Below are 25502 nucleotides of genomic sequence, written 5' to 3' on the forward strand. Positions count from 1 at the left end.
GCCTTCTCACAACAGCAATTTTAAGAGCTCTCAACAGGTGTTCAATGGGTTTAGATCCTGACTCATTGCTGGCTACTTCAGAACTTTCCAGCACTTTGTTTCTATCCATTTCTGGGTGCTTCTTGAGTTATGTTAGAGGTAATTGTCCTGCTAGAAGACCCATGACCTAGAACGCAAAAAAAACCGCTTTCTGACACTGGGCACTACATTGCAACCCAAAATCCTTTGGTAATCTTAAGATTTCATGATGCCTTGTTCGCAGTGAAGGCTCCCAGTGCCACAGGCAGCAAAACAGTCCCAAAAACAGTCCCAAAACATCTTTGAACCTCCACCATATTTGACTGTAGGCACTGTGTTCTTCTCTTTGTACGCCTCATTCCATTTTCGGTAAACAGTAGAATGATGTGCTTTACCAAACAGCTCTATCTTGGTCTCATCTGTTCACAAGTTACTTTTTCAGGATTTTGGCTTTCTCATGTACATTTTGTCAAACTGCAGTCTAGCTTCTTTATGTCTCCTGTGTCTCCTGCCATAGCATTTCATTTTATTCAAATGTGAAGAGATAGTTCGAGCTGACACTGATTCACCCTGAGCCTGCAGGACAGATTGAATTTCTTTGGAACTTGATTGGGGCTGCTTATTCATCATCCGGACTATCCTGCATTGTAACCTTTCATCAATTTCTCTGTATCATCTATGTCCTGGTTTAATAGCTACAGTGCCTTGGGTTGTAAAGGTCTTGATTACGTTGAGCACAGTGGACAAAGGAATATCAAGATCTCTGGGGATGGACTTATAACCTTGAGATTGCTGATATTTTTTTAACAAATTTGGTTCTCAAGTCCCCTTTCTGTTCTCCATGCTTAGTGTGTCACACACAGACATACAATGCAAAGACTAAGTCAACTCCTACCCTTTTTACTTGCCACAGATAAATTTGAATGAGCATCAAATGATTGTAACAAAGTTGTTTACCCACAATTTTGGAAAGATGCCAAAAATTTTGTCAGAACCATGTTTCCGGTTTTGTGTGAAATGATGTTCAATTTGCCTTTTTTTTTTTGCTTTGTGTTGTTCTAATACACACAAAGGCAATAAACATATAACAAAATGTGCAATTGCAATAATTTTCTGGGAGAAATACTTCAGCCATGACTGCAGTGTAGAGTATATTTTAGAGTTCACATACTCAATTTTTGTCTTATATAATGAATTGTGAGTAATAAATTAGAAATTAATACAGAGCAGAAATAATAAGATTTTTAAGCACAAAAAGACGTGCATTGAAAAATAATGATTTTGCTACAATAAGTTTTATTAGTAATTATAGTTGATTTTGTGGTACAAACTTTTCACAAAGTTATTTCTCTAGCAACACAGAACTAAATGATTACATATTATATTTGTAAAACACAAACCTTTTGTCCTATTGGTCCTTGTGGTCCTATAGGGCCTGGCATACCTGGGACACCAGGAGGGCCAGTCCTGCCCTAGAAATTAAAAATCGCACATGTAAAATATACCATTTGAACCAAACACTCTACAAGTTAATATGTTGTTCTCCAGGATTAGAAAAACATGTCTGTTTTGTTGTTGTTGTATTAAGACAAACATATATCACTAGTTTCAGTATTACATTTGCCCTGATATGTTCCCTTTAAAGACACTTTAAAAAGGTTCGCCACTACTTTTTATTGATGGCCTATTCTTAGGATAGGCCATCAATATTTGATTGTTAGAATTACGACACCCATCTCTCCCGCTGTTGCCAGTATCAGCAGGAAATTCTTGGATGCTGCTGGAACACAGTGACTCCATCATTTTCAAAGTGACTGTGGCTGGGTACTGCAATCCACTCCCCATTGAAATGAATATGGGGGTGGATCTGCAGTATCCTGTTACGGCCACTATAGTTTTGACGCAGCTGCTTAGTTCTGGAGTCAAGCTTGAGCTGCAGGTAGCAGCCAGGTGCCACTCCTTGTCTGTACCCGGTACTGCAGCTGTTGACCCCAGGGGTTATGTGTACAGACACAGATACAGTCTCAGGTTCCGTTCAGACTACTAGGTTCTGGATCCTTTGGCAGAACAGTTACTGACATGGACTTGGGCTTTGTTCAGACTACTAGGTTCAGGTTCCTCTGCAAAATGGTTACTGACACTGAGTCTCAGACAGGGCTGATTCTGAGACTGATTTTAGAAATCCAAATACACGGAATACTTGGATAGGCAAACGCTCAAACACACAAGCCTCGGATACTGATTCAGTTACTGGGCGCAAACAGACCAGGGGACAGGGTTCAGGCACTGGCCACAGACGAATCAGGAGATGAGGTTGAGGCACTAGCTACACTAACATCAGGGACTACTAGTTCAGGTCTTTGCCACGCAAGGACCAGGGACTATGGGTTCAGGACTGGCCATACAAGAACCAGGGACTCCGGTTCAGGACATGGCCATACAAGGACCAGGGACTCAGGTTCAGGACATGGCCACACCAGGACCAGGGGACCTAACAACTCACTAACTGCACCACTAACACTAACGAAACTCGTTGCTTAGGCACCTCCCTATTGGGGAGGGTGCCTTTTAAACAAGATGCCTCCCAGCTATTGGCAGAGGGCATCTTAGCAGGTGCGCTAACTGCCCCTTTTAAGAACAGGGCAACGCGCACTAGGCATGTTGCGGGCACACAGAGAAACACGCTGTCCTGTGAGGAGGGGAGTATGTCGGCGTCCCTACCATGCAGGAGCACTGGCATTAATGTTAAAAGCTTTTATTACTTTTCTTCTTTGAATCCGGATCTCTTATTTACTAAGATCTACATCTCTTTACATAGGTCAGATAAATATTTTTCTTCTGGCTCTTAATTGTGTTTTTTTTTATGCAACAATAACAAAGTTAGCCATACTTTTCCCTGCTGCTCCAGCGACGGCTCTCTGCTGCTGCCCCGCCTTTTGATGATATGACTGCAGCGGTGACATCACAACTTCAGCAAATCACTGGGCTCAACACTGATGCCGCATGAGACCACTGAGCTCAATGATTGGCCACAGCAGTTGCATCCTGTAGTCATGTGATGACCGCCACAGCTATATCAGCACAGCTATATCAGCAAGCACCAGGACAGCAGCAAAGAGCCAGCGCTGGAGTGGAAAGGGATAGGAATGGATGAATTTAGTATTTTTGCGAACAACAAGTCTCCATAATAAAAAAAGTAAAACCAGAAAAACCCCTTTAATTATATAACAATGATATTTGTGTTATTTTCCCCTCTCTGAAGATCAGCAGAGATCACATAGTGTTGTCCTATTCAGTGAAAGTAATTACAGTCCAGTTTATAAATAACACTTTCTTACTTCTGCTTCTAAATCTGAGCACTTCCGACAGAGAGAGGATGTATATGATGTTGCAGACCATGTGAGGACCTAAGATATTTGTAGCTTGCTAGCATGGTATCTACTATGTGAGCATCCAAACTCCACACTTGTATAGCCTGTACAAAGTATTTTTATGATGCACTCATCTGACTGCCAGCACATCCCACACTAAGTGCACTTAATAGAAATGGGGTAAATGATAGAATAAAAATAGCAGAGAGTTGATTTATTGTAAGAGACAAATAACAATTTTACTTCAAAACCACAGACAATTTCCTGGAGATAAATTTATCAACTCTATTAAAAAAAAAGTGAATTATTTAAAATTCCATTTTTACACAGAATCTGGCTGCAGCGGTGACGTCATGACTCATGAGTATCCTAACGTGCCTTTCCTATTACCCACTGCCCTATAATCTATCTTAATCTTCAATGCACAACAAATTTGTGTTATGAATCTGGAGAGAGGAGGCCAATGGGGCAATATATGTGAAGGGAAGTCTGAACACAACTTAAAGGGAACCTGTCAAGTTTAAAATGATATCTGATCTGCAGGCAGGATGTTAAAGAGCATGATGAACTGATCAGATTCATATACATTTGGTATGGGAAATCTTTCAGTAAACCTTTAATTGTATTCACTAAAATATCTTGTTTATACATGTATATACAGTTAGGTCCATATATATTTGGACAGAGATGACATTTTTCTAATTTTGGTTATAGACATTACCACAATGAATTTTAAGCAAAACAATTCAGATGCAGTTGAAGTTCAGACTTTCAGCTTTCATTTGAGGGTATCCACATTAAAATTGGATGAAGGGTTTAGGAGTTTCAGCTCCTTAACAAGTGCCACCCTGTTTTTAAAGGGACCAAAAGTAATTGGACAATTGACTCCAAGGCTATTTCATGGACAGGTGTGGGCAGTCCCTTCGTTATGTCATTCTAAATTAAGCAGATAAAAGGCCTGGAGTTGATTTGAGGTGTGGCGCTTGCATTTGGAAGGTTTTGCTGTGAAGTAAACATGCGGTCAAAGGAGCTCTCCATGCAGGTGAAACAAGCCATCCTTAAGCTGCGAAAACAGAAAAAAAAAACATCCGAGAAATTGCTACAATATTAGGAGTGGCAAAATCAACAGTTTGGTGCATCCTGAGAAAGAAAGAAAGCACTGGTGAACTCATCAATGCAAAAAGACCTGGGCGCCCACGGAAGACAACAGTGGTGGATGATCGCAGAATAATCTCCATGGTGAAGAGAAACTTCTTCACAACAGCCAACCAAGTGAACAACACTCTCCAGGAGGTCGGCGTATCAATATCCAAATCTACTATAAAGAGAAAACTGCATGAAAGTAAATACAGAGGGTTCACTGCACGGTGCAAGCCACTCATAAGCATCAAGAATAAAAAGGCTAGACTGGACTTTGCTAAAAAAACCAACTAAAAAAGCCAGCACAGTTCTGGAAGAACATTCTTTGGACAGATGAAACCAAGATCATCCTCTACCAGAATGATGGAAAGAGAAAAGTATGGCGAAGGTGTGGTACGGCTCATGATCCAAAGCATACCGCATCATCTGTAAAACACGGCGGAGGCAGTGTGATGGCTTGGGCATGCATGGCTGCCAGTGGCACTGGGTCACTAGTGTTTATTGATGATGTCACACAGGACTGAAGCAGCCGAATGAATTCTGAGGTATTCAGACCCACACTGTGTGCTCAGATCCAGCCAAATGCAGCAAAACTGATTGGTCGTCATTTCATACTACAGATGGTCGTCATTTCATACTACAGATGGACAATGACCCAAAACATAAAGCCAAAGCAAACCAGGAGTTTATTAAAGCAAAGAAGTGGAATATTCTTGAATGGCCAAGTCAGTCACCTGATCTCAACCCAATTGAGCATGCATTTCACTTGTTAAAGACTAAACTTCAGACAGAAAGGCCCACAAACAAACAGCAACTGAAAACCACCGCAGTGAAGGCCTGGCAGAGCATCAAAATGGAGGAAACACAGCGTCTGGTGATGTCCATGAGTTCAAGACTTCAGGCAGTCATTGCCAACAAAGGGTTTTCAACCAAGTACTAGAAATGAACATTTTATTTAAAATTATTTAATCTGTCCAATTACTTTTGGTCCCTTTAAAAACAGGGAGGCACATGTTAAGGAGTTGAAACTCCTAAACCCTTCATCCAATTTTAATGTGGATACCCCCAAATGAAAGCTGAAAGTCTGAACTTCAACTGCATCGGAATTGTTTTGTTTAAAATTCATTGTGGTAATGTCTGTAACCAAAATTAGAAAAATGTTGTCTGTGTCCAAATATATATGGACCTAACTGTAAGTCCAGTTGGTGGTCCTAATTAATGATTGACAGTTTTTCCTGTCTGACTTTACACGCAGAGATAGAACCCCCCCACTGGTATCCTATGCTTACAAATACCAGGGATTTCAAGGAATAAAACACGAGTTATACAATGTGACACACTCTCTCTAAGACTCATGCAGAGGATTATATTATTGGTCAGCATGCACTCCGACAAAACATCAGATCGCACTCAAATCAATGTTATGTTGTGGGGCCCTGCACATGTCCAATTTTTTCCTCGGGCAGAGTCAGTCCGAGGAAAAGAAATCGTTGGACGACCGAGTTTGTTCCGATATTCTGATCGCACTTGGCCATGCAAGTTAATGAGTGCGTGGAAACCATCGGACTGTACTCAGATGACATCGGAGTTCAGTCCAATTTCTACAGATTGACAGGAGAGGCGGAAAAATGTTTTTCTCCATCTTCTCCGCATCCAAGAGAAAGCATCACACTATGATCATACTCTGATCAAACTAAGATCAGAGTGTCATTAGCATAATTGATCCAATTTCTTGGATAACAAAAAATATGCTCCTCTGCACCTGGCCACAGTATGAGCCATAACCTCCACTTCCAATCTAAACTTCAAAAATAAAAACTAACTTTACCTTTCTTCCTGGCCTACCAATTTCACCCTGTAAAACGGAAAAGGCTTAGGATTAGTGACAATACATAAACATGTTTTCAGATGCACATACTGTGGAAAATAAAAACCATACATCATTGGGGGTTACACATCCCACTTCACCAGCACCTTGAACTACCCAACTGAGCGCACACCAATCTCTTTCCTGAAAAACTCAGTCATTTATACTGTAGATCTCTCCTTCATCTTAATTTACTAACAGGAAGTTATTATTGTCAGTCACATTACAGATATTATGGAGCCCAAGTCCAGCTACGTCAACCCAGGAGGAGCCTGACCCCTGCTCTACAACAGAGATAGGAGAGGAAGATCTTATAAAAGAGTAGTTTGGTCCCAAAAGAAAGAGAAATAAGACGAATCAAGACACTTCTTTCACAATGTCATGATTTGAGATGAGTTGGACTACCGAATGAAAGCAAAGCAGCCAAGAAGTGCTCAGCACCTCTGGGAACTCCTTCAGGACCATTGGGAAGCCAGTGATAAAGCTACTTAAAATAATGCCAAGGAGGTGTTAAGCTGTCTTCAGAATAAAGGGGGTGCACTTTGAGTAATCTAAGGTTTAACACATATACTGGTTTATCTCACACGTGTTTCCTTTCTCCTTGTTTCCATATGTGTGACTCTGTGGTTTTGCTGTCTTCACTCTGAATCTACAATGTGTACATTCCAAAAAGAACACGATAAACAATTACATGAACAGGTGTGTCCATACTTTTGACTGTTACTGTGCCTATTTTGTACATCATCACCACCTCTAGAGTTTTTTGCACTCCCTCTGCCTCCAGTTGATGGAGCTTCAACCTTGAAAATGAACACAATGCACATACTGTAGTTCCTAACAAAAATGTGCCCCAACATTTCCGCTTCTATGTGCAAAGCCACACAGAATTTTAAAAGAGAAGAAGTGTATTAAATATACTACCCCAAGTCACAAGTATACAACCACAACTTACACACAAGTCTTGCCTTAGTGCCAGTGATATAGATTTGATCCTAACGCTAAGGCTATGTTACATCCTTGGACACAATAGTATTAATATTTACCACCATAAGGGCTCCCAAGACACTGTTGATGGAGCACTGACCAAACGTATTACAGATTTTTACCAGTTAGTAAACTACCGATATGGAGATCATCTTAATATTGTTTGTGGAGTAAAGGAAGAGCCTACATTACATAAACACAAGTGAATTTCACCGGCACAGACTGTAGACTGGCACTGGTACTTGGATTAAAGAGGTCACACAGCATCAATAAATAAAAGAGCTGAATAATTCAGTACAGCAGCACATAGCTGACAGAAGAAAATGCATGCAGCAACATACTTTTTCTCCTTTTGGTCCAGCCGTCCCTGGAGAACCTGGAAGCCCCTATTAAAGAGAATAAACATAAGTGTTATACGTATCCTCATATATCATATGTAGAAGATAATAAAGTCTGTTTTGAAGTTATGCCACAGTATAATTTAAAGTTGTTACCTTATGTTAATGACATTGGGGAGATCATAGAACTTAAAAGGACATACAATTTACAAAAAATAACACCTATCCCCTGTGTAATTGTTGATTGGTGTGGGTTCCACTGCTGAAGACCTAATTGATTATCCTCATCACTCACATAGAATTTACGGTACTTACTGAAGTCATCTCCTCCTGGCTTTGATCTCACCCCTATCTGTCCAAGGAGGGATGGGAGCTAGAAGTCTCCCTGCTCCGCGATCAATGGAGATCCCGGCAGTGAGACCCATACTCATCTAAGAATTCTTCCCTGCCCAATAAATAAGTGGTACATTTTGGAGACTGGAATATCTGTTAATTTATTTCATTATTGACTATATAACCATTTCATCTGTTGCTCCCTCCAGTTAAATGCCCAAATGGATACTCATAAGTACTCATAAATTAAGCAGCCCTGTAGGTACATCAGTTGTCTGCCCCTCCTAGCATGGTGGCTCAGTGGTTAGCACTGTTGCTTTGCAGCGTTGGGGTCCTGGGTTCAAATCCCACCAAGGACAACATCTGCAAGGAGTTTGTATGTTCTCCCTGTGTTTGCAGTGGGTTTCCCCCGGGTTCTCTGGTTTCCTCCCACACTCCATAGACATACTGATAGGGAATTTAGAGTGTCAGCCCCAATGGGGACAGTTATGATGATGTCTGTAAAGTGCTGCAGAATATGATGGCACTATATAAGCAAAGCATAATAAATAAATATGATGAAAGTTTAATTACAGCAGCAACTGCTTAGATGTCGCCTTTCTCTACAACACCGAATGTCAGACTTGTTATTTTATGGGAAGGCGAGTGCCATTCATTGAAATTTGGTCTACACTTTAACCTCTTTCTGACCTCGGACCTCCTTGAGACCTCTATGGTTACTGATCCCCGGTAGCTGTGAGCGCCACCCTGTGGTCGGCGCTCACAGCACACCTGCATTTCTGCTGCATAGCAGCGATCTGATGATCGCTGCTATGTAGCAGAGCTGATCGCGTTGTGCCAGCTTCTAGCCTCCCATGGAGGCTATAGAAGCATGGCAAAAGTAAAAAAAAAGTAAAAAAATTTTGAAAAAAATAAAAAAAATATAAAAGTTTAAATCACCCCCCTTTCGCCCCATTTCAATAAAAAAAAAAATCAAACCTACACATATTTGGTATCGCCGTGTTCAGAATCGCCCGATCTATCAATAAAAAAAAAGGATTAACCTGATCACTAAACGGCGTAGCAAGAAAAAAATTTGAAACGCCAGAATTACGTTTTTTGGTCGCCACGACATTGCATTAAAATGCAATAACGGGCGATCAAAAGAACGTATCTGCACCAAAATGGTATCATTAAAAACGCCAGCTTGGCACGCAAAAAATAAGCCCTCAACCGACCCCAAATCATGAAAAATGGAGACGCTACAAGTATCGGAAAATGGCGCAATTTTTTTTTTTAGCAAAGTTTGGAATTTTTTTTCACCACTTAGATAAAAAATAACCTAGACATGTTAGGTGTCTATGAACTCATACTGACATGGAGAATCATAATGGCAGGTCAGTTTTAGCATTTAGTGAACCTAGCAAAAAAGCCAAGCAAAAAACAAGCGTGGGACTGCACTTTTTTTGCAATTTCACCGCACTTGGATTTTTTTTCCCGATTTCCAGTACACGACATGCTAAAACCAATGATGTCGTTCAAAAGTACAACTCGTCCCGCAAAAAATAAGCCCTCACATGGCCATATTAACTGAAAAATAAAAAAGTTATGGCTCTGGGAAGGAGGGGAGCGAAAAACGAACACGGAAAAATGGAAAATCCCAAGGTCATGAAGGGGTTAACATGGAGAATTGTAAAAGAACACTTTAATTTATTTTATTTATATTTTATTTTATGTATTTTACATTAGTTTATTTTAATTTAGTTTAAGAAATTCAGCACCATGGACAAGTCAGCTTAACTGTGAGAACAATGAAGATGTAACAAATGATAAGTAGGATAATATGCCTAATAATATAAACATTATGCATAAAACAAACCTTTGATGTGAAAAACATCTAAAAGTCAATGGGTCACACCAAGAGAAGTCTCTATCGCGGTACTTTGATTTCTACATTAAATATCCACACAAAAATAAAAAACAATAATAATGATATTTTTAAAAATGTTCATATGGATTGTGGTCTAAGGGGTATCGTTTCTCCTTATGGAGAGTGACATACCATCTCTGGCTTGTCAAGGTAAGGAGGCTTATTTGCCGTACAATGCTCCTCTGGGAATTTAAATATGCAAATTGCCCGAAACACCGTGTCTGCGAATTGAGATACTGATTTGGCTTTTATCCTAAGTCATATTGTACGACTCGTTAAAGGGTTGATTGTGACTTGTAGGATCGCTACTTCCAATAGGTGGCGCTGTAGAGTTTAAGTCCTCTTTTTCTCAGAAGAGGCAATTTGCATATTTAAATTCCCAGAGGAGCATTGTACGGCAAATAAGCCTCCTTACCTTGACAAGCCAGAGATGGTATGTCACTCTCCATAAGGAGAAACGATACCCCTTAGACCCCATGTCCAGAGCCTCCCACCTAGCCAAATCAGTTCTCATGCTTCGCACTGACGAGGGCCAACAGCCCGAAACACCGTGTCTGCGAATTGAGATACTGATTTGGCTTTTATCCTAAGTCATATTGTACGACTCGTTAAAGGGTTGATTGTGACTTGTAGGATCGCTACTTCCAATAGGTGGCGCTGTAGAGTTTAAGTCCTCTTTTTCTCAGAAGAGGCAATTTGCATATTTAAATTCCCAGAGGAGCATTGTACGGCAAATAAGCCTCCTTACCTTGACAAGCCAGAGATGGTATGTCACTCTCCATAAGGAGAAACGATACCCCTTAGACCCCATGTCCAGAGCCTCTCACCTAGCCAAATCAGTTCTCATGCTTCGCACTGACGAGGGCCAACAGCCCGAAACACCGTGTCTGCGAATTGAGATACTGATTTGGCTTTTATCCTAAGTCATATTGTACGACTCGTTAAAGGGTTGATTGTGACTTGTAGGATCGCTACTTCCAATAGGTGGCGCTGTAGAGTTTAAGTCCTCTTTTTCTCAGAAGAGGCAATTTGCATATTTAAATTCCCAGAGGAGCATTGTACGGCAAATAAGCCTCCTTACCTTGACAAGCCAGAGATGGTATGTCACTCTCCATAAGGAGAAACGATACCCCTTAGACCCCATGTCCAGAGCCTCTCACCTAGCCAAATCAGTTCTCATGCTTCGCACTGACGAGGGCCAACAGCCCGAAACACCGTGTCTGCGAATTGAGATACTGATTTGGCTTTTATCCTAAGTCATATTGTACGACTCGTTAAAGGGTTGATTGTGACTTGTAGGATCGCTACTTCCAATAGGTGGCGCTGTAGAGTTTAAGTCCTCTTTTTCTCAGAAGAGGCAATTTGCATATGGATTGTCAGATTTGTAAACAATGCTAATCATTTTGTTGGTAAGTGTGTTAGCTGTTACTAAGGAGATAACTAAAAAAAAATCATTTGCATTTCAAATCCTGAAATATATATACCTGAGGTCCTGGAGGCCCTTCGGGCCCAGGTGGGCCTGGTACACATAAAGGTATTGTGGGATTTAATTCCAGAGCTGAGTTTGTGTAGTCCAGGTCATACATCTTGAAAACAAAACACAAAATAATATATCTTAAAATTATTTTCTGTTAAACTTTAAATTTACAACGGATCATTGGATCATTGAACCTTTGATCAAACAGTCAACATATCATATTTTCAAGGTGATACTCTCTACCTGTTTACTAAGATCCTCCTTATAATGCACAAATACCCATGTCTTGAATTTCTGATGATCATACATAATTTGATCAAAAATTCAGCACACCACATCCTCCCGGTGATACTGTCAGATTGCTCTCTTAGGGTATGTTCCCACTGTCAGTAAACGCTATGGGTTGGATGCTGCGTACATCCACAGTATCCAACCCGTAGCGGCCAGATGTTACAGCATAGTGGATGGGATTTCAAGAAATCTCATGCCCACTATGCCTGCATCGCGGAGACGGACATGCGGCGTGTTTTTCCAGACCGCAGCATGTCTCCGCAAGATAAATTTCACCCGTACAATGTATTGGGATGCAGTGATTCTGCACGGTTCAATGAACACATGCGGAATCACCTGCATTCAAAAGCCCTCAGCGCTTTGGACACAGCGGACATGTGCCAATTACTGACCGTGGGGACGTAGCCTTAGGGTCCCTTTACACGGACTGACCGGTGGTATGACACGACCCACAGACCACAGTAAACGGTGCGCACTGAGCAATCTCTACTGATCACTCAGTGTGCACAGGCTGCCATAGTTCTCGGCAGTGCAATGTTTACACAGGACAATGCACCCCCGAGAACAATTACTTTTTGTGCAGCGCAAAAGATCATTTCACAAGATGCACAAGCATTTTACTTATTCATCAGATATCAGCACAAGATCATTATGAAATGAGGGTTTTTAACAGCTCTAATCATGATTATCTTGCAGCTTAAAAGCCCTTCTCTACAACGCAGCCATTACCTTAACTTGCACTGCTGATAACTAACAAGTCAGGAACAGTTGTGTGTGAAGTGAATGGCTCTATAATGTTGTGGCATAGATCTGCAATAATTCTAGCTAGCCATAATGGCTATAAGTAATGATTTCAATGTCTATCTACCAGTTACAATGTTTTCTGAATTGCATGCTTTATTTGTTTCAAGAATCAAGGATTAACATTACTTTTGTAGAAACAAAATTCTAGCAATAGGAGCCCAGGACTCTGCTGTGGACTGTGAGGAATATATTCCCACTTTCATTCTATATTGTACATACAGTTTAAATTATTTTCTGTAATCCATGTCCAAATCTGCATTAATAAAAGCCTTTTTTTTAAAAAAAAACAAGGATTTTATTCTAGTTGCTAAACATAGAATGTTTTTATTTTATTTTCTGATTTAAACCACTTGTTGAATTACATACATGTAATAACACATAATAATAGATCAAACCTGAGCACAGTGTGCACAGCATCCTATGACTAAAGACACATGGATGATGAATGTTTTGTCAGGTTAATGATTATACACGGCTCATATACTGTTCTGGTAAACAGTGAAGCATAAAGTAACAGCCCAATGAGCCCTGGGGAGAGGTTGCATTTTACTGGAACGTCCTTCTGCAAGAGTAGCCTACATAGTAATCAGTAAAGGCTGCACACACAGCTAATGAAATTCACTAGGTTCTATTAGCTAGATTGGATGAAGCTTTCAGTGGCAGGTTTCACATGAGTAATTGTTTTCAAGGGCAGAATAGAAAACCTCAGATGAAGAATCACAGATTCCTGAAATCATAAATCGAAGTAGGGAAATATTTTTTTTTCTTCACGGATACAATATAACCCTTTCCTCAATAGTTCTATAACTGGCTTTATTAAACCTATTGTACATATATTGAATAATTCCTATTATTCTTGCATAGTATGGAGTCGAAGAGTATTAACAATTCGTTACGATCAAGCTGTGTCAGACTGATTTTTTTTTAAACCCATCACAGAAAATTATACTGATCCTCCATCCATACACAACATGCGCACATTGAAGATTAAATGCGCTTAATACTTTGATGCTGAGATTTAATTAATAAGATCTCTTACGCCGTTTGTGAAGCAACCCTTAATAAACAGACCCTCTTGGAAGGTGATTCACTCCAAATTCAGGTCCGATAAGGGTTACCTTCAGTCTGTTGTTATTTGAAGACAATACTTGCTAAAATATTTTCTGAAGCTCTAGCTGACCAGCCTGACACTACCATATGGAATGGGAAAATTATACATTTTTTTCAGTGTTTTTATAAATTGCTTATGTTGTTATATATACAGTTCTGGCCATTTAATAAAGTCAAAGATTGCTTTTGTTTCCAATTACTATGTGCTGAGCTGACCTCCACTTATCTAGGTACTTACTGTGCTTCTGCGATCTCTGAAGAATGGTGGTGGTGGGAAAATTGGGGGTGGTGGAGGCGTTAATAGGCAACATTCTCCACTATTAGTTCGCTTCTTCTGATCTAAAGAAGGAAAAGCTGGAAAAAAAAGAGTATTTAAAATGTATCACAAGACAAACTTTTTGCATTTTATAAAGCTAAGAATACAAATAAACTAATTCTACCCCCTTCAAATTTAAGACTCTTTTCACATAAATATTGAGCCTTTCATCAGAAGTATATGTTAAATTGACATCCCAATGCTATACCACTGTATAGGAACGGAGTGGCATATGTCACCTACAGGCTTCCATGTTAGAATATGATATACCATGCATCGTATGGTTTATTTTGCAGGATGCTGCTGCATAGAGAAGCGTAGCTGCAAATGCTTTTGTATACATATTTTTTTACTTTATGTCCTGTTATTGTGTTTCATTTTTAGATATACCGTAGTTAAAAAAGGATAAAAATTTATAGATGCCTGAAAAAAGGATACCTTTAGGCCTTGCATGAATAATGAGGCCCTGTCAATATGTTTGTATGAGCTAAAACCTTTCCCAAACGTAGAGTATAAATGCAACATAAACATAACCTAAGCTGTAAACATTACCAATTTCAATATCTCCGCATGGTTTATACTAATTTAAAATTTGTGAACAAATATTTACTTTCAAACAATTTAAATACTTTACCTTTTCTTACAATGTCTCTTATAGGCTACTTTCACACATCAGGTTTTCGTCGTCAGGCTGAATCCGGCTACTTTTGTAAAAAACAGATCCGTTGCAAATTGTGAAAAACTGATGCAACGGATCCGTTTTTTTGCCGGATCGGACTTGCTGATATCCAGGCACTAGCTGTCCGGGGAAGGAGAGAGAGAGATTCGATGGCCGGATGCCATAATTTCACCTCACGTTTCATATGTTTTTCGCCGGATCCATCACTGGCTGTTTTTTCGCCGGACAGAAAAAAATGTTCCTATGTACGTTTTCTCCGTCGGAAAACAAATTTTTGACAGATCTAGCAAAAATCGGATAAAACGTGAGGCCATTCGGCGCTAATACAAGTCTATGAGAAAAAAAGGATCCGGCGGCAACTTTTGCCAGATCTGTTTTTTTCAAAATTTGCCAGATAGTGCCTGACGGCAAAAAACTGATGTGTGAAAGTAGCCTTAATTGGTACATTTGTTTCCCCAATATTGACCTATGTGTTTATTATACTGTAACCTACTTTCTTATTTCATGTCTAAATCAATAAAAATAATCATGAAAAGAAGAAAATGTTCTGATCCACATGGACTAAATTACAGTATCTACCAATAATGAAGCATGCAATCAAAGCAAGTGCAAAGCTCAGTATCTCAGATATACAGTATAGATATTATGTTAAAATATTGTGTGCAAAATTGTACCAGAAACACACAATAATATGAAATTAAGGCAAGCTCTGTCCATATCCCGTTTTTGGCCACATTCACACCTTCAGTATTTGGTCAGTATATTATCTCAGTATTTATAAGTAGGGTTGAGCGAAACGGGTCGATCATTTTCAAAAGTCGCCGACTTTTGGCTAAGTCGGCGTCTCATGAAACCCGATCCGACCCCTGTGCTTGTCGGCCATGCGGTACGCGACTTTCGCGCCAAAGTCGCGTTTCAATGACGCGAAAAGCGCCATTTCTCAGCCAATGAAGGTGAACGCAGAGTGTGGGCAGCGTGATGACATAGATCCTGGTCCCCACCATCTTAGAGAAGGGCATTGCAGTGATTGGCTTGCTGTCTGCGGCGTCACAGGGGCTATAAAGGGGCGTTCCCGCCGACCGCCATCTTACTGCTGCTGATCTGAGCTTAGGGAGAGGTTTCTGCCGCTTCGTCAGAAGCAGGGAGAGCGTTAGGCAGGGTCCACTAACCACCAAACCGCTTGTGCTGTAGCGATTTCCACTGTCCAACACCACCTTCGGTGTGCAGGAACAGTGGAAGCTATTTTTTTTTTTTTTTCCTCAGCGCTGTAGCTCATTGGGCTGCCCTAGAAGGCTCCGTGATAGCTGTATTGCTGTGTGTACGCCACTGTGGAAACCAACTGCTTTTTTCAAAGCACATATCCTCTTGTTCCTTTCTGCACAGCTATCTTTTTTGTTTGTCCACACTTTTTATTTAATTTGTGCATCAGTCCACTCCTATTGCTGCCTGCCATACCTGGCTTAGATTACTGCAGGGAGATAGTAATTGTAGGACAGTCCCTGGTTTTTTTTTTTTGTTTTTTTTTGTGGGAGATTAAGATTGGCATTTCTGCTACAGTGCCATCCCTGTGTGTGCCATCTCTCACTGAGTGGGCCATAGAAAGCCTATTTATTTTTTCCGTGATTTGTGTTCTAAATTCTACCTCAACACAAAAACACTACATCAATCAGTGGTAGAAAAATATTGGCCTCAGTCAGGGCTTGTGTGCCACTGCTGTGTGTGCTATCTCTCATTCAGTGGGCTATAGAAAGCCTATTTATTTATTTATTTTTTTTCTTATTATTTGGTTTCTAAAGTCTCCCTGAAAAAAAAATAAATAAATAAAAAAACAGTGGGAGAGTAATATTGCCCTTTCAGCTTGTGTGCCAGTCTTGACTCCTGGGTGTGCCACCTCTCTCTCTAATTGTGGGCCATAGAAAGCCTTTTTTTTTTTTTTTTTAAATATTATTGGGTTTCTAAAGTCTCCCTTAAAAAACAAAAAATACATAAAAAAACAGTGGGAGAGTAATATTGCCCTTTCAGCTTGTGTGCCAGTCTTGACTCCTGGGTGTGCCACCTCTCTCTCTCATTCAGTGGGCCATAGAAAGGCTATTTATTTTTTTGGTTTTTTTAATATTATTTGGTTTCTAAAGTCTCCCTGAAAATAAAAAAAAAAAAACTTAAAAAAACAGTGGGAGAGTAATATTGCCCTTTCAGCTTGTGCGCCAGTCTTGACTCCTGGGTGTGCCACCTCTCTCTCTCTAATTGTGGGCCATAGAAAGCCTTTTTTTTTTTTTTTTTTTTTTAATATTATTTGGTTTCTAAAGTCTCCCTTAAAAAACAAAAAATACATAAAAAAACAGTGGGAGAGTAATATTGCCCTTTCAGCTTGTGTGCCAGTCTTGACTCCTGGGTGTGCCACCTCTCTCTCTCATTCAGTGGGCCATAGAAAGGCTATTTATTTTTTTGGTTTTTTTAATATTATTTGGTTTCTAAAGTCTCCCTTAAAAAACAAAAAATACATAAAAAAACAGTGGGAGAGTAATATTGCCCTTTCAGCTTGTGTGCCAGTCTTGACTCCTGGGTGTGCCACCTCTCTCTCTCATTCAGTGGGCCATAGAAAGGCTATTTATTTTTTTGGGTTTTTTAATATTATTTGGTTTCTAAAGTCTCCCTGAAAAAAAAAAAAAAACCATAAAAAAACAGTGGGAGAGTAATATTGCCCTTTCAGCTTGTGTGCCAGTCTTGACTCCTGGGTGTGCCACCTCTCTCCCTCTCATTCAGTGGGCCATAGAAAGCCTATTTATTTTTTTTTTTTAAATATTATTGGGTTTCTAAAGTCTCCCTTAAAAAACAAAAAATACATAAAAAAACAGTGGGAGAGTAATATTGCCCTTTCAGCTTGTGTGCCAGTCTTGACTCCTGGGTGTGCCACCTCTCTCTCATTCAGTGGGCCATAGAAAGCATTTATTTTTTTTTTTCCTTGATTTGTGTTCTAAAATCTACCTCAACACAAAAACACTACATCAATCAGTGGGAGAAAAATATTGGCCTCAGTCAGGGCTTGTGTGCCACTGCTGTGTGTGCTATCTCTCATTCAGTGGGCTATAGAAAGCCTATTTATTTATTTATTTTTTTTCTTATTATTTGGTTTCTAAAGTCTCCCTGAAAAAAAAAAATACCTAAAAAAACAGTGGGAGAGTAATATTGCCCTTTCAGCTTGTGTGCCAGTCTTGACTCCTGGGTGTGCCACCTCTCTCTCATTCAGTGGGCCATAGAAAGGCTATTTATTTTTTTGTTTTTTTTAATATTATTTGGTTTCTAAAGTCTCCCTGAAAATAAAAGAAAAAAAACTTAAAAAAACAGTGGGAGAGTAATATTGCCCTTTCAGCTTGTGCGCCAGTCTTGACTCCTGGGTGTGCCACCTCTCTCTCTCTAATTGTGGGCCATAGAAAGCCTTTTTTTTTTTGTTTTTTTTTAAATATTATTTGGTTTCTAAAGTCTCCCTGAGAAAAATAAATAAATAAATTAGGTGGGAGATTAATATTGACATTAGTGCTTGAGTGACAGTCCTGCGTGTGTGTCATCTCTGTGATTTTGTGCCACAGAAAACAGAGTGTGTAACATTGTGCCTGATTTTCCTTGTGGTCTCACCAACCTGTTAAGGGATATTGAAATCATACTGAAGTTATAGCTCACCGTGTAAGTTGTTTGACAGCAACAAATAAAGTTACTTTGGTTAAGATTTTAAAACAATGAGGAAGTCTGGTGCAAGAGGTCGTCGTGGGCGTTCATTGTCAGCTGGTAATGATGGTAGTGGTAGTGGAGCATCAGGTGGTCGTGGGGATAAAAATATTCCACCTAAGTCTGGAGCTGTGGAGCCAGTTTCGTCGTCAGGCTACACAAGGCCTCGAACGCTCTCTTTTCTGGGAGTAGGAAAACCGCTTTTAAAGGCGGAGCAGCAACAGCAAGTTTTGGCTTACATTGCAGACTCAGCCTCTAGCTCTTTTGCCTCCTCTTCCGAAACTGGTAAATGTAAAAGCAGCGCGTCGCTTGTGGATGTTCACGGTCAGGGACAAGTCGCTTCCTTGTCCTCCTCAGCAAAAACTACAACAAGAGAGAAGGATGCAGCAGGCGACACAACGGGTCACTCCATGGAGCTCTTTACACATACCGTCCCTGGCTTAGAAAGTGAAACATTTAACAGGCCATGCCCATTACAAGTAGATTCTGACATGGAGTGCACTGATGCACAGCCACAGCCAGAGTACTATGCTGCTCCTTTGACTCAGACCACCACATTGCCCTCTCAGGGTACAGATCCACAATCAGACCCTGATGAGACTATGTTGCCCCGCCACGAACGCTATACCACCGACCGACACAGTGACACAGACGAAGTTGCACACGAGCTCGAAGAGGAGGTAATAGATGACCCAGTTATTGACCCCGATTGGCAGCCATTGGGGGAACAGGGTGCAGGCGGCAGTAGTTCAGAAGCGGAGGTGGAGGAGGGGCCGCAGCAGGCATCAACATCGCAACAGGTTCCATCTGCCGGGCCCGTATCTGGCCCAAAACGTGTGTCAAAGCCAAAACCTGTTGGAGGACAGAGTGGCCATCCGGTTAAAGCTCAGTCTGCAATCCCTGAAAAGGGATCCGAGTCTAGGAAGAGTGCAGTCTGGCATTTTTTTAAACAACATCCAACTGATCAGCGCAAAGTCATCTGTCAAAAATGTTCAACTAGCTTAAGCAGAGGTCAGAATCTGAAAAGTCTAAATACTAGTTGCATGCATAGACACTTAACCACCATGCATTTTCAAGCCTGGACTAACTACCAAACGTCCCTTAAGGTTGTAGCACCCTCGGCCAATGAAGCTAGTCAGCAACGCAACATCCCTTCCGTCACTGTAAGGCCACCATTTTCCGCACCACCGGCAGTATCTGTGCAGGTTTCTTTGCCAGCCAAAAGCAGTCAGGGTCAGGGAACCACCAGTTTTGTAGGAGGAAATATTGCATCTAGGGCACCGGCGGAAACAATACCGTCTCCAACCGTCTCTCAGTCTGCCATGTACACCGGCACACCCGAAAGTTCCACGATCTCCAGCTCTCCAGTCCAGCTCACCCTACATGACACTCTGGTTAGAAAAAGGAAGTACTTATCCTCGCATCCGCGTACACAGGGTTTTAACGCCCACATAGCTAGACTAATCTCGTTAGAGATGATGCCCTACCGGTTAGTTGAAAGCGAAGCTTTCAAAGCCCTGATGGAGTACGCTGAACCACGATACGAGCTACCCAGTCGACACTTTTTTTCCAGAAAAGCCATCCCAGCCCTGCACCAGCATGTTAAACAGCGCATCGTCCATGCACTCAGGCAATCTGTGAGTACAAAGGTGCACCTGACTACAGATGCATGGACCAGTAGGCATGGCCAGGGACGTTATGTGTCCATCACGGCACACTGGGTGAATGTGGTGGATGCAGGGTCCACAGGCGACATCAATTTAGGGACAGTTGTGCCTAGCCCACGGTCTAGGAAACAGTTGGCTGTAGGCGTTCGCACCCCCTCCTCCTCCTCCTCCTCGTCCTCCTGCAGAAGCTACAGCTCTTCCACAGAACGCAGTCTGCCAACCACTCCATCGGCAGATGACACTGTTGCACACCAGTTGTCCCATTATGGGCCAGCTACTGCCAAGCGTCAGCAGGCTGTATTGGCTATGAAGTGTTTGGGCGACAACAGACACACCGCGGAAGTTCTGTCCGAGTTCTTGCAACAAGAAACGCAGTCGTGGCTGGGCACAGTAGATCTTGAGGCAGGCAAGGTAGTGAGTGATAACGGAAGGAATTTCATGGCTGCCATCTCCCTTTCCCAACTGAAACACATTCCTTGCCTGGCTCACACCTTAAACCTGGTGGTGCAGTGCTTATTGAAAACTTATCCTGGGTTCTCCGACCTGCTCCTCAAAGTGCGTGCACTTTGCTCACATATCCGACGTTCGCCTGTACACGCCAGCCGTATGCAGACCTATCAGCGGTCTTTGAACCTTCCCCAGCATCGCCTAATCATAGACGTTGCAACAAGGTGGAACTCAACACTGCACATGCTTCAGAGACTGTGCGAACAGAGGCGTGCTGTTATTTATTTGTGGGAGGATACACGGGCAGGCAGTAGGATGGCAGACATGGAGTTGTCAGGTGTGCAGTGGTCTAAGATACAAGACATGTGTCAAGTCCTTCAGTGTTTTGAGGAATGCACACGGCTGGTTAGTGCAGACAACGCCGTAATAAGCATGAGCATCCCCCTAATGCGTCTGCTGATGCAAAGTTTGACGCACATAAAGGAGCAGGCGTCTGCACCAGAGGAAGAGGAAAGCCTTGATGACAGTCAGCCATTGTCTGGTCAGGGCAGTGTACAGGACGAGGTAGCGGGCGAAGAGGAGGTGGAGGACGAGGAGGATGATGGGGATGAGTATATTTTTAATGCCGAACCTTTCCCGGGGGCACAGGAAATTGGTTGCGTGTCACGGCCGGGTTCTGGTTTTTTGAGGGACACAAGTGACGTAGATTTGCCTGCAACTGCCCCTCAACCAATCACAACCGGAGATTTGACAACTGGAACTTTGGCCCACATGGCGGATTATGCCTTACGTATCCTAAAAAGGGACACACGCATTACGAAAATGATGAACGATGACGATTACTGGTTGGCCTGCCTCCTTGATCCACGCTATAAAGGCAAATTGCAAAATATTATGCCACATGAGAACTTGGAACTAATATTAGCAACCAAACAATCAACTCTTGTTGACCGTTTGCTTCAGGCATTCCCAGCACACAGCGCACGTGATCGTTCTCACACGAGCTCCAGGGGGCAGCAGACTAGGAGTGTTAGGGGTGCACACATCAGAAGTGGCGTTGGACAGAGGGGTTTTCTGACCAGGTTGTGGAGTGATTTTGCTATGACCGCAGACAGGACAGGTACTGCTGCATCAATTGAAAGTGACAGGAGACAACATTTGTCCAGTATGGTTACTAACTATTTTTCATCCCTTATCGATGTTCTCCCTCAACCGTCATTCCCATTTGATTACTGGGCCTCCAAATTAGACACCTGGCCAGAATTGGCAGAATATGCATTGCAGGAGCTTGCTTGCCCGGCAGCAAGTGTCCTATCAGAAAGAGTATTCAGTGCTGCAGGTTCAATATTAACCGAAAAAAGGACTCGTCTGGCTACCCAAAATGTTGACGATCTAACATTCATTAAAATGAACCACAACTGGATTTCGAAATCTTTTGCCCCACCTTGCCCGGCCGACACCTAGCTTTCCTATGAAAAGCTCTTGCCTGTGAATTACTTTTCTAATGTCTAATTTGCTGCAGCTGATTGTACAGCATACGACATGTTTACACCTCCCTAAATGGCAAAACTCCCCACACGGGGCCGTGGTATCGCGACTTGGCGCAAGCACCCGTGAGACTGCTGTTTGTCTGAAGAGGTGGGTGTGCTCGCTTTTGGTTGACGGCATTGCTACTGGGTCCCTCATAGTACAATGTAGTGTCTCTGGCGGTGGTGGTGCGCACCCAACGTCAGACACACCGTTGTAACATGAGGGGCCCTGGGGCGGTCCCGCCGGCCTCAAGAGAGTTCCCCCCTACCCCAGCTCAAAATGTGCTCTACCACGTGCAAAATTATGTCGCACAGCTCCACCAATCTTTAGTCTATTCGCTGACATCATTCAATGTCTGGCACTGACAATACAAATTTGTAGACATCTATGATGCAACTTAAAGTAGTCTGTGTCTGTGTCCTATATTGGCACCATTAAATAGTTACTGCCAAATTACTATGTCAGAAACTCAGTAGATGAGCCCACCCCTGTACCTAAGTATGCCACCTTTTTTTTTGTTTTGGTTGTTTTGCGAGACATTAACATCTATTTATATTTTGGGAGTACTGGGACAGACACTCCTTGCACTACTCCTCCACTCACCACCAAGCTGCCTGTGTATCCATGTAACCGCTGTAAAGCTGCCATGAGCCTATTGTTTGTTATTTTAGGCCTTTGATAGCCTGTCTGCGGTCCCTACTTTAAATACTCCTCCACTCATCACCAGCTGCCTGCCCGTGTATCCATGTAACCGCTGTAAAACTGCCATGAGCCTATTGTTTGTTATTTTAGGCCTTTGATAGCCTGTCTGCGGTCCCTACTTTAAATACTCCTCCACTCATCACCAGCTGCCTGCCCGTGTATCCATGTAACCGCTGTAAAACTGCCATGACCCTATTGTTTGTTATTTTAGGCCTTTGATAGCCTGTCTGCGGTCCCTACTTTAAATACTCCTCCACTCACCACCAAGCTGCCTGCCCGTGTATCCATGTAACCGCTGTAAAACTGCCATGAGCCTATTGTTTGTTATTTTAGGCCTTTGATAGCCTGTCTGCGGTCCCTACTTTAAATACTCCTCCACTCACCACCAAGCTGCCTGTGTATCCATGTAACCGCTGTAAAACTGCCATGAGCCTATTGTTTGTTATTTTAGGCCTTTGATAGCCTGTCTGCGGTCCCTACTTTAAATACTCCTCCACTCATCACCAGCTGCCTGCCCGTGTATCCATGTAACCGCTGTAAAACTGCCATGAGCCTATTGTTTGTTATTTTAGGCCTTTGATAGCCTGTCTGCGGTCCCTACTTTAAATACTCCTCCACTCATCACCAGCTGCCTGCCCGTGTATCCATGTAACCACTGTAAAACTGCCATGAGCCTATTGTTTGTTATTTTAGGCCTTTGATAGCCTGTCTGCGGTCCCTACTTTAAATACTCCTCCACTCACCACCAAGCTGCCTGCCCGTGTATCCATGTAACCGCTGTAAAACTGCCATGAGCCTATTGTTTGTTATTTTAGGCCTTTGATAGCCTGTCTGCGGTCCCTACTTTAAATACTCCTCCACTCACCACCAAGCTGCCTGCCCGTGTATCCATGTAACCGCTGTAAAACTGCCATGAGCCTATTGTTTGTTATTTTAGGCCTTCGAAGCCTGTCTGCGGTCCCTCCTTCCACTAGGCCTCCACTGACCAGACCACTGCTGCCCGTGTACCCCTGGAACCAATTTTAAAGTGCCTACAGCCAGCCCATTTTATTGTGTTAGGCCTTCGAAGCCTGTCTGCGGTCCCTCCTTCCAATAGGCCTACACTGACAAAGGTACACCTGACAACAGACACATGGACCTGTAGGCATGGCCACGGAAGGTTACGTGTCCTTTGTGGCTCAATGGGTTAATGTATTGGATGCATGGTCCACACAGGGGACAGCCTGCTAAGTCTGTATGCAGTCCCTAATTCAAGTTGTCCTCAACTGAATAAAGCTGAGCTTCAACCTTCTGGCTCTCATTAAGTGTTTTTTAAAAAACAAAATGGTGGTTCCGGCCTACTAACGGTGTCTGCCCCTGCCTGGTGTTGCCCTCAACTGAATAAAGCTGAGCTTCAACCTTCTGGCTCTGATTAACTGCTGTTTTTAAACACATTGCTGGTTCCGGCCTACTAACGGTGTCTGCCCCTGCCTGGTGTTGCCCTCAACTGAATAAAGCTGAGCTTCAACCTTCTGGCTCTCATTAAGTGTTTTTTAAAAAACAAAATGGTGGTTAGGGCCTACTAACGGCTTCTGCCCCTCCCTGGTGTTGCCCTCAACTGAATAAAGCTGAGCTTCTACCTTCCGGCTCTGATTAACTGCTGTTTTTAAACACATTGCTGGTTCCGGCCTACTAACGGTGTCTGCCCCTCCCTGGTGTTGCCCTCAACTGAATAAAGCTGAGCTTCTACCTTCCGGCTCTGATTAACTGCTGTTTTTAAACACATTGCTGGTTCCGGCCTACTAACGGTGTCTGCCCCTGCCTGGTGTTGCCCTCAACTGAATAAAGCTGAGCTTCAACCTTCTGGCTCTCATTAAGTGTTTTTTAAAAAACAAAATGGTGGTTAGGGCCTACTAACGGCTTCTGCCCCTCCCTGGTGTTGCCCTCAACTGAATAAAGCTGAGCTTCTACCTTCCGGCTCTGATTAACTGCTGTTTTTAAACACATTGCTGGTTCCGGCCTACTAACGGTGTCTGCCCCTGCCTGGTGTTGCCCTCAACTGAATAAAGCTGAGCTTCAACCTTCTGGCTCTCATTAAGTGTTTTTTAAAAAACAAAATGGTGGTTCCGGCCTACTAACGGTGTCTGCCCCTGCCTGGTGTTGCCCTCAACTGAATAAAGCTGAGCTTCAACCTTCTGGCTCTCATTAAGTGTTTTTAAAAAAACAAAATGGTGGTTAGGGCCTACTAACGGCTTCTGCCCCTCCCTGGTGTTGCCCTCAACTGAATAAAGCTGAGCTTCTACCTTCCGGCTCTGATTAACTGCTGTTTTTAAACACATTGCTGGTTCCGGCCTACTAACGGTGTCTGCCCCTCCCTGGTGTTGCCCTCAACTGAATAAAGCTGAGCTTCTATCTTCCGGCTCTGATTAACTGCTGTTTTTAAACACATTGCTGGTTCCGGCCTACTAACGGTGTCTGCCCCTGCCTGGTGTTGCCCTCAACTGAATAAAGCTGAGCTTCAACCTTCTGGCTCTCATTAAGTGTTTTTTAAAAAACAAAATGGTGGTTAGGGCCTACTAACGGCTTCTGCCCCTCCCTGGTGTTGCCCTCAACTGAATAAAGCTGAGCTTCTACCTTCCGGCTCTGATTAACTGCTGTTTTTAAACACATTGCTGGTTCCGGCCTACTAACGGTGTCTGCCCCTGCCTGGTGTTGCCCTCAACTGAATAAAGCTGAGCTTCAACCTTCTGGCTCTCATTAAGTGTTTTTTAAAAAACAAAATGGTGGTTCCGGCCTACTAACGGTGTCTGCCCCTGC

At 42.4% G+C, this 25502-nt stretch overlaps 1 protein-coding gene across 2 annotated transcripts in view; it reads right to left on the reverse strand.

Annotated features, from left to right (window-relative positions):
• The window catches only part of COLQ (collagen like tail subunit of asymmetric acetylcholinesterase), a 180888-nt gene that overhangs the window by 85309 nt on the left and 70077 nt on the right, over positions 1–25502 (reverse strand). For both annotated transcript variants that reach the window (XM_077268851.1, XM_077268850.1), the window contains exons 2-6: positions 13881–13996; positions 11445–11546; positions 7722–7766; positions 6358–6384; positions 1419–1490 (exon numbers count right to left, since the gene is read on the reverse strand). In XM_077268851.1, the coding sequence (XP_077124966.1) occupies positions 1419–1490; positions 6358–6384; positions 7722–7766; positions 11445–11546; positions 13881–13996 (362 nt within the window). The remainder of the gene's footprint in view (positions 1–1418; positions 1491–6357; positions 6385–7721; positions 7767–11444; positions 11547–13880; positions 13997–25502) is intronic.

This window comes from Ranitomeya variabilis, chromosome 6 (assembly GCF_051348905.1).
Source record: "Ranitomeya variabilis isolate aRanVar5 chromosome 6, aRanVar5.hap1, whole genome shotgun sequence".
Classification (NCBI taxonomy): domain Eukaryota; kingdom Metazoa; phylum Chordata; class Amphibia; order Anura; family Dendrobatidae; genus Ranitomeya; species Ranitomeya variabilis.